Source organism: Colias croceus, chromosome 6 (genome assembly GCF_905220415.1).
Source record: "Colias croceus chromosome 6, ilColCroc2.1".
NCBI lineage: Eukaryota > Metazoa > Arthropoda > Insecta > Lepidoptera > Pieridae > Colias > Colias croceus.
The window spans coordinates 3,109,146-3,119,329 of NC_059542.1; the positions used below are offsets into that span (position 1 = coordinate 3,109,146).

At 33.2% G+C, this 10,184-nt stretch overlaps 1 protein-coding gene across 3 annotated transcripts in view; it reads left to right on the forward strand.

The window, feature by feature from the left end:
- The window catches only part of LOC123692221 (folliculin-interacting protein 2), a 32,823-nt gene extending 25,732 nt beyond the window's left edge, over positions 1–7,091 (forward strand). For all 3 annotated transcript variants that reach the window (XM_045636927.1, XM_045636928.1, XM_045636929.1), the window contains exons 10-13: positions 1,094–2,601; positions 3,213–3,339; positions 4,642–4,753; positions 5,397–7,091. In XM_045636927.1, the coding sequence (XP_045492883.1) occupies positions 1,094–2,601; positions 3,213–3,339; positions 4,642–4,753; positions 5,397–5,603 (1,954 nt within the window). In that variant the 3' untranslated portion in view covers positions 5,604–7,091. The remainder of the gene's footprint in view (positions 1–1,093; positions 2,602–3,212; positions 3,340–4,641; positions 4,754–5,396) is intronic.
- The last annotated feature ends 3,093 nt before the right edge of the window (positions 7,092–10,184 follow it).

The window sequence follows — 10,184 nt, forward strand, 5'->3', positions numbered from 1 at the left end:
AATTCCTTCTAAATGAATTGTCGTATTAAGCATTTAGATAATATGTAGTAGATTCTCGGATGTGCAAATTATCACGTATATGTTAATTTCATATAATAGTTGTCACACAGTTGTATTTAGCACATTTACTGGGTAAATATTATCTATTATATGGGTATTTATTAGCCTAGGATATTAGGATTAAATTCTTGATAGATCCTTGCTTGGTGCATGAATCTTAACTATTGCAACATATATCATAATATTATTCTATTAAAATAATACTTCTGGGTAATACAATTGTATTAATTTAATTTGAATGTACATTAGGAACGTTAAATTGGCTAGGTGTCAATACATCCGTTGTATCAATCCGAATTCGTAATGGTACGTGTAGGGAAGTATTTAAGAAATGTTATGTGTGAGCGAGAGTCAGCCATTAGTACGCAACAATAAAAGCATTCAATATAATTAGTAGTTAAACTTCACCTCGGTTACACAATCGCTTAATCTCCCGTAATTAATCCGATAGGTAGTGAGACGTTGATAGATACTAGATGTTTTCTTGGACACTGTCCAAAGCGCTTTCACGATTAATGATCGCTAAGCGAAAAAAGAAACGCGTGTCTTTGGCCCGTAACTTTTGTCCGATAATTACATACGCGAACGTGTGAATGGAAGCCATGTCGAGAACGCGGTATATTTAGCCGCGGCTTGTATTTTCGCCGCTCATATTTACGTCCTTTGTTTACGCGGCACTCACGTGATGCGAATTACTTTAAAGATTGACGCTTACAAATCGTAAGAATCCGTTGTGTAACTTATGTGGGCGGGATCCGTGTGATGAAATTCGATTCTATACTTGAACTGATATAAAGTAATGTAATGAGGCTTAAATAATTGGCAAATGCGGACTAAACTTCCTGTTTGTAGGATGTTTGTGCCAAGCTATCGTTTACGTATCGTATGTCGTATTAATATTAAGGTATCAATGAGCATGACGATTGCACGAGTCTTTTATTGAATGGTTTACGTAACGTTACGTTAACACGTGCCTAGTACAGTTCTATACAATATTTATTAAGAGTCAATATAAGTTTTTTTTTATTTACAGTTTCATCAGCACTCTCCTGACTCACGTGCTCACGTATCATCTTGGTTGGGTGACGACCGTTAGTCCTTACGATACAGTTGACCCAACCAAGCTCCCAGCAAAGCGAGATTTCCAAAGAACTTACAACGCACTGTGGGCGCAGTTGGGTGACCTCTGCGGCAGTATCGGCTTCCCGCCAAGAACTGCCAGGACTATTGTCGCGGGATCCACCAATAGGCAATTCATTACCAGACTTTTAAGTGTCTTAACATACTTCATGCGGTGTGGCGACGTGAAGAGAAACGATTTTGTGTACCAAGACTTTGACCACAGTCAAAGCAGAGTGATGTGTGTTAAAAGAACAGAAAAATCTTTCATGGAAAGCTTAGAAGTGTGTTCAGTGCAAAATGTCAGTGGTAGTGATAGTACGTTGTGTAATAAAGACAATTTAACGATTACGTGCAATGATACGGTGTCGAGTGATAACCAGAAGAGTTTGTTGAGCGCGGTCGAAGTTGGCCTCAAAAAATCCACAACAGTCACTAATTTAAGTCAAAAGCTCTCTAAACCAGAATATGCTTTAGATTCTAGTTCTCGTTTGAGTAACGCGTCAAAGGGTAATCAAATGCGCAGAAATCCTTCAATAATGATCTCGTTCAAAGACTCTTCAGATTCGAGTGAGAAATCATCCGTGTCGGACCAGAGTGATGTGGATAACAAAGTGTTGTTTGTGCTCGGTGATAATGAGAAGCTAATCGGTTTGAAGAATAAATCTGGCGGTAAAAGCGTGAAAAAGTCATCGAAAGTTCCGACCGAGCCTGTCAACTCGGAACCTCCGACGACGGGAACGGAAGAGAAAAAAGAGGACTGCACTGAAAATTGTAATCGTAACCAGCCCAACGGCATCAGCAGTGCGAAGTGCTGCAACCAAACGCTTCAACATTCCAAACCTATCAAACATTCCGGTTTTAAGTTCGAGTTCGATAAGTATCCACAGATAGTGACCAATTATATGAAGAGCAAAAACTTAGAGATTCTAGATAGACACTATATCGGGAAACCGGGGAACTTGAAGTTGGACAATTTCCAGTTCGATCCGACGGTCGTGCCGCAGATACAGGAGGAGACGTGCGAGACTTGTTACAAATGCCAAATGATGGAGTCTTTGCTGCAGACGCCTACGAATGCTTCGGAAATGGAATACATGAATGATATGCCGAGACAAGCGGAGCCGCAATACGCGAAGGAAACGATCGTACACGAGCCAGAGAAACATAGAGAGCTATCGCCTAAAACATTCGTTAGGAAGAGGAAAGAAAACACAGTTATCATTAACGCTAAGAAAAACGAGAGGAAAGAGAAAGATGTAGTAGAAGTTAGTAAGAGAGAGACAGTAGATGTTAAAGAAGTGATAGAATTTCCCTTGACGGGGATAAGTTTTAAGACTGCACTGCAAGTTCGTTCCGGTTTCGATGTGTCGCTACTGGGAGGAGTCACCGACCATTATGTACCTGATTTAATTTTACAAGGTAAGAATGAACTATAAATATAGTAACATCTTACAAATCATTATATAGAAACTCCTCATTGCTGATGAAATGTGGAAAATACCAAGTATATAACGTAAATAAATAATAACTAGAGTCGTTTAATGAACTTCTAAATACAATATACAAATATGTTATCAAAGATAATAAGTTTTTTAGAAATTTGTAACATATTGTCACTATTTGACATGATAAGGAGTGTCAGGAAGGAAAGGAAAAATACAGTGAGATAGTTTTTGTTATCTTTCAAATATTTAGTGTTGAGTGAGCTGATTTTTTTTAGATAAAAATTTCTTTGAAGGTAAAATAATAAAACAACTTTCATTTTTAATGTTTTTTTACAAATATGTTTACTAATGTTATATATTACATATTATTACACTAGCGACTAGCCCCGTCTTCGTAAGACTGAAATGCTAATGTATTGATTAAAAAAAATCACATCAAAATCCGTTGCGTAGTTATAAAGAGCTAAGCATAATAAGGAACAGTCAGACGCGACTTTTGTTTCATATATTTTTTTAATTATATATGGTGATTGAGACTTGTTGCAATTTTTTAGTTCATTAAAATACTGTCTTTGTTTTTTGCAGGGACGCTAGCAAGTCCAAAAGTGTGGGAAGCAGATTTGAAGAGAGATTTAGATTTGACTTTGTACCTGAATAAAACTTTAGATTCGCCGATGCAGGCGGTTGCCATTATTGGAGATACGAATACGTGGTAAGTTTAAGTGTGCTACGGATATTTAATTAATTTAAATATTTTTTTAAAGTTTTAATGTGCTATGATAAAGTGTACATAAGTATAAAAAAATTCAACATAACAATAAGTATAATAAAATTCAACATAACAATAAGTATAATAAAATTCAACATAACAATAAGTATAATAAAATTCACAGTTTATCTTAGTTCCTGTAACCTTGTATTCAGACGATTTAAAATGCACATCCATACACAGCCTGAGAATTTCTTTAAAATTACATATAAATGGCAGACAAATTATAGATACATACTGGTTATAAATGACGTATCCCTTACATTTACATAGCATTTTTTATTTATTTGCAGTAGTTTAAGCATGAAAGCGCAATAGACAAATATACTTTTGCATCCATAATATAATACTACTTCAACCATCAAAATTAATGAATTATTTATATAAAACACTCGCTGCACGTGGCATAAATGCGCGCTAGAGTCAGCTGAATCTTAAAGCCTTACCCGTAAATGCGATAGAGAGCGTAACTTTGTGTGTAAATTGCGCATTTTTTGTGTGTAAATTTGATTGTCGAAGATTTGTGTATAAATAATCGTACAATGTACGAACGTTTGCGCTCTTGTCTATACTTAATATTATAAAGCTGAAGAGTTTGTTTGTTTGAACGCGCTAATCTCGGGGCTAACTACTGGTCCGATTTGAAAAATTCTTTCTGTGTTAGGTAGTTCATTTATCGAGGAAGGCTAGGCTATATTCTTACATCACGCTAAGGCCAACAGAAGCGGAGCAATGCGGGTGAAACCGCGGGGAACAGCTAGTATGAAAATAAAAAGAAACTTTTTTGAGCGATCGGCATTTGTTAAATAAATTTTTACGTGCTAAATCTGAAGTTGACCTATTTAATGTTAATATTGTATCGTTTGTCTCTAATTGTACCTAATTTTTAAGTCAAACTTTGTAATAATTGTTATCTTTGTGCGTTTTGGTATGTTTTGTACTGTAAGTCAAAGATGTATAAATAAATAAATAAATCTTAATATATATTATAAAGGCGAAAATTTGTAAGTATGGTTGTATGGATGTTTGTTACTCTTTCACGTAAAAACTACTGAACCGATTACAATGAAATTTAGCACACATATAGAGGGTAACTTGGATTAACACATAGGATAGTTTTTATCCCGGAAATCCCACGGGAACGGGAACTATGCGGGTTTTCCTTTGCAAACGCGGGCGAAGCCGCGGGCGGAAATCTAGTAAATAAATAATTTAGTGGAATAATAAGATTTGGTTTTGTCGTAGGGAAGTTCGTGTGGTGGGTCGTGGTGTTGGATGCGGTGGGCTGTCGCCGCTGGTGGGCGGCATGCTTGACGCTCTGCCGGCTATGCGCCGAGCTTGCGTGCCACCGCATCAGGTGAGTTTGCTGTTATCAATGTTAAATTGCTTTTTTTTCTAGCTCCCTATTTTTATATGTAAAATCGAGAAAACATGCTTGTCGTTCGCTTGATGGTAAGCTATCAGTAACGACCATAAATGTCTGTTTATGGTATCACGAAGGGTCTTTGCAAAAGCGTTGCCCACTTTTAAAAGCTAATGATGCCTTCGGCTCTCTCACTCATCTACAAATACAGTAGCATGCGCATTTGACGCTCATCTTCAGTAATGGTGTGATACATTACTTGGTGCAAGCTAATGTATGACACCCACAGAGCTTATTTCGTGCCGAAGCGGGTTCGACTCCCACATTAAAAATGTAACACATGCAATTGTGTGACAATAAATAGATTGATTTGCAAGTTAATTTTATATTGTACTTATAAACAAAAAAGACGTGTGGCACTCGGGCACTGCCGCGGTAAAGCTATTGCATGCTATGCCTTCAAGCCACACCTCCGCCCGTCGGAGTGGGGAGCGTGAGGTTTTTTCGTTACGGAATTTCTCGATTCGGTCCCCGCGCTCAAGACCCGCTATAGAAGCTATGCAATAGCTTAATAACTAACCGGAAAAATTGTAAACTGGATAAGATCGTATCTCTAACATTATTATTTTTGTTGCAGTGCCTCCTCTTCCTAGAGAGCAAGTTACGCGAATTCTGCGTGCTATCCAAGACCCTCGCAGATATGCTGATGTCAACAGATTTCTGCGATATAACAACACTCACGAAGTCTCTCAACATCGATGTTAATGATGTGCCTCTGTTACTAGCGGTAGCAACTACACATACTCCACAAGTGGCAGCGAGATATGGTATTAGTTATAGGTAGAAAATGGATTAAAAATTCTGGGTGGTTCTTGTATGGTACAGGGTAAAGTCAAGATAATTGGCCCGTTATTTGTTTGGTAAATTAAGAAAAACATATTTTACAACAGTTAAGGTGAATATTCTTAGTGATTGTAACTATGGATCACATAAATTTTGGTGATCCACAAATTTGTAAAATGTTTTAAAATTATTTATTTAATTACAATGAAGCAATTTTACGTTGTTAGATCATAAACAATGAAACGATGTGAAACTCATGAATAACTGTCCATTTATTTAGATTTTACCTTATACCCGATGTTTCCATTATAAAATTGAACTTAAAATAAATGTGATATTACAGTCACGATCATTATTTTTAACTGTCTCTTCAATTGATTATAAACCTTTTCCTTTTGGTTTAAAAATTGTAATTCTCGCAATCGTTAGTGGTCGGAAAAAAAACAAAATTTATTAGCATATTTATAAGACTCAAACACAATTTGTTTTATCCGAGTCTATTGTTAATTATTCGTGTAAATATATGAATAAAAATTTTAAAAATATATTTGAAATTATTTATTGTAATATAAAAATGTATCAATTTCGTCGGAATGTATAAAGTTGATAAGCCATGTGTAAGATTCATTAAAATTAATTATTGAAAATCGGAAGAGTTAAAAAGTATTAGGAATATTCAATTATTTATATACATCAATAAATTATATAATATAATAATCGTGTTGTATGATTTGAAAGTGTTAAAAGCTATATTGATTATGAAATGTATAAAATTAATTTTAACTAGTATACTTTAAAGCATTTTTAACTTTTAAAAAGTTGTAAGATGTGACGTCTATTTTAAGGTAATATCTGTGATTTCAGTATATTTATTGTTCATAGGTAAGAATCTTAATGTGTAGCCATATAATTTTTAAACTTACACAACTTGCTGGTTGAATTTTGTATATTACATTTTTTAAAATTATCCCAAGTTTTAAGCAAAATTAATTCATATTATACTGGTTATATTTTAAGATTCTTAACCTCTTTCGTATCCGTTTATTTTAATAGACTCAAGAGTGTTTGTATTGAGCATGATTTTTAATCTGTGTAACTTCTGATTTATGGTCTTAGAGCAGAGTTAAAAATATATTATCTGTTATCTATGCAATGTATAGAAACTTTTTATGTGAAGATTTGCAGTATGGTGGGGATTTTAATTTATTTTTAATTATTTAGGCTTTTGAGATATTCAGGCCTTGTTTTTCTTTAGCAAATTTTGTGACCCATATTCCATCTCATGTAGGCGCATAATATTTTAAAATACATGATAGTAAAAAGTTTAGTAATAAAAAATTTAAATTTGATTTATATTTATTATTTTACTCAAATCATGTACCTTAAAATAAGTGGATATAAGTTATAAAGTATATCTTGTGATGTAACAAATTTTATTGATATTTTTATACGTTTTAGTCGATTAATAAATTATTTTTTCATATTGAAATGTGTTTTTCTTTTCATTTTGCATATAATAGATGAGAGAAAAAGGTCCTTTTAAAAATAATTTAAATACTTACTATTTTTTAAAAGTGCCTTGTTATAAAATGACTTATCAAGTAGTAGGTTTGTGTATTAATTTTTTTTTTTTTTTTTTTAATATTATATCTGCGATCAGTCGCTAGACTATAAGCGGATATGTTGAAGGCGCGTATGGCAGGAAGAATGCTGCTCCCATTGGAGTCCATCCTTTATTTTATCGGGCTTGGCAGCCGGCAGTGTTGACGTATTAAAAAAATAACAAAGATATATTGAATGTACTTCTTCTATTATAAAGTTACACAATATGCAAGAAAAAGCAACACCAAATTATTTACCACATTCAAAACACCACTTTCACTTAATAAATCTATTGTAACGTCTGAAAGAATATTAAAACTAAACAAACTCATATCATAAAAAAACTTACACAGCCCTCGAAATAATAGCTTGGGAACGTCATAAAATACAAAAGTGTTTGCTTCTTATTTACATATAGAAAGGAAAACATCTCGACAATGTTTTTCCTCCTTAAGAAATGATTGTGAAAGCTTCTCAGGTAAGTTTCACGCGGTTCTATTGTGAACGCAAATATGGAATGTTTAAAATGTATGTTGGATTAGTAGAGTACATTTTTTTCAATGCTTTAGAATTTTATAAAGGACTAGCGGTCCGCCCCGGCTTCGCCCGTGGTACATATTTCGAAATAAAAAGTAGCCTATGTCCGTTCTCGGGTATCAAAATATCTCTATACCAAATTTCATGAAAATTGGTTCAGTAGTTATTGTTGTTAGTTAGTTAGTCGTGATTGAGTAACAGACAGACAGAGTTACTTTCGCATTAATTATAAACTTAGTATGGATTTGTATTAATTTAAATTAATAAGCTGTTAAAATGGTTTCAAAGTATAAAGAACAGTAGATAGTATTTCAGTAGATAGTTAGTTTTATGAGATTATCTTTACTATATTAATTAAAATATTATAAAGCTGAAGAATTTAGTTATTTGTTTGAACGCGAACGTAGAAAAAATTTTTCGGTTTTAAATAGCCCATTTATCGAGGAAGGCTATATTATATTATCATCACGCTAAAGACCAACAGGAGCGGAGCACTGCGGGTAAAACCGCGGGGTACAGCTAGTACCTAGGTTTATATAATGTATATAGGTATATTCCGTAGGTATAAGAATCGGTATTTAAGGTTAATGTTCGGGTTATCGATCGTTATGTACCTACCTATACTTATTTTTCAAACCCCTAAGTGATAAGGGTGTCCTGGCAGAATATCGTTAGCCGGGTCAGCGAGTTATAATATATAAATTTATTCGCATTTAGTTTTAATACTTATCCCATATAATTCTACTCCCTATAAAATTGTATTGGCCAAATTTATTTAACTGAGTCACATAGGACCCAAACACGGTCGTTAAAGAAAACTAAAAACAAAATTATGGTTTGCAACATATAAAAAAAAAACTAAGTAAGTATACCTAATATTATACTATGATAATATCTGTGCGTCAACAAGACCAAAGAAAATATAAGCAAAAGAACAAAGAATACAGGTATAGTACTCTATATAATAATAATACTCTATACTCTATATATAGTACTCTATATAATATACTCCTACTCTCGATCTATCTCACTGACAACGGGCCGGACACATTTTCTGGAATTCATACAATATAACATCACAGAGTTTTCAAACAACTAAATGAATGGAAACGTTGTTGGTGATTTAATTAAAACTGCGTAATTGGATGGACTTTACTCAGCATAGAAAGCATGGCAGGGTGTTATCCAATCACGGATTCGTCGAAATAAATTTTACACATTTATCATTGAATAGGGTCTACTTACGAACAACACTGCATTCGAAATGCATTTTATTTTATTTGAATACCAATTAAATAGAGCATTATTATCAGGAAGGTGTTTAAATGAAACTCAAACTCAACAATGATGAAGGTAGGTACATTTTTAACAAACATCTTGTATTCTTTGCTTGTTTGTTTTGGGGACGAAGAATAATTATAGAAACTTTACTAAATTTTTATAAAATTTGTATTTTGTAGTAAAGCAGTTCAATAAACAGAAACGTTAAAATTATTTGTCTGAAATTGCTAAAATTCAACGACACCGCAGCTATGGGATACTTCACAAGCTTGGGAAAGTTTTGAACCATCGGGACATAATGGAAGCAAAATAAAGTTTAAATAAAATATTCTCAAAGAATGTTGCCTATATGTTAAGTTCAGTTCGTCTAAATAAGCGATTTTAAAGGATCTTTCCTTTTGATAATAATAATAAGAAATAATAAGAAATCATTTTGCTTTTCTTGCTTCGTGCTTCTATCTTGAATTAAAATATCATATAGAGTAAAGATAGAGCAAGTGAATAAAAATGATACCTACATACTTTGAAAAATATATGTTTTACTAGTCAGCAAGAAAAGCTCAGTAACAAAAGAGTGCTAGACGCTTTATATCACAAACTTATTCATTCGAAACGTGATATTATTTTCAAATCGAGTTCTTAGCTTGCTCTTTATGACTTATAATAAATAATGTTTAATGTAGAGCTCATAAATACGTTAATTAAACTGGGAATTACTATGCAATATGCAATCTGTTTCTTGCGAAATCTGTTTCTTGTGAATTCTATTTTCATGGCAAACAAAGCTTTAAGAGCATTAATTCTATTAGGTACCTATAACAGGGAAGGTAGAATCGGCAATTGCATTTAAATTATTCACTTTCGTTTTGATATATAATATATACAATATTGATTTCTGCTTCTGATTTAGGTAATTTCATTAATTTAATTTTATTGATTTAAAAAATTAATAACTTAAGTAATATTACGTATTGAAATTTACCTTAGTTACTTTTTTCGACAATTTTCTATGTGAACAACGGCGACCAATCTTGCTGTACTTAATAAAAGCCGCGCGATAGTAGAATAGCTTAAAACTTACCACAATAAAAAACAATACAAAAAAACTAGACGAAAATCGATAGCATGTGACCAGTATTAGTACCTAGTAATAACATATTAG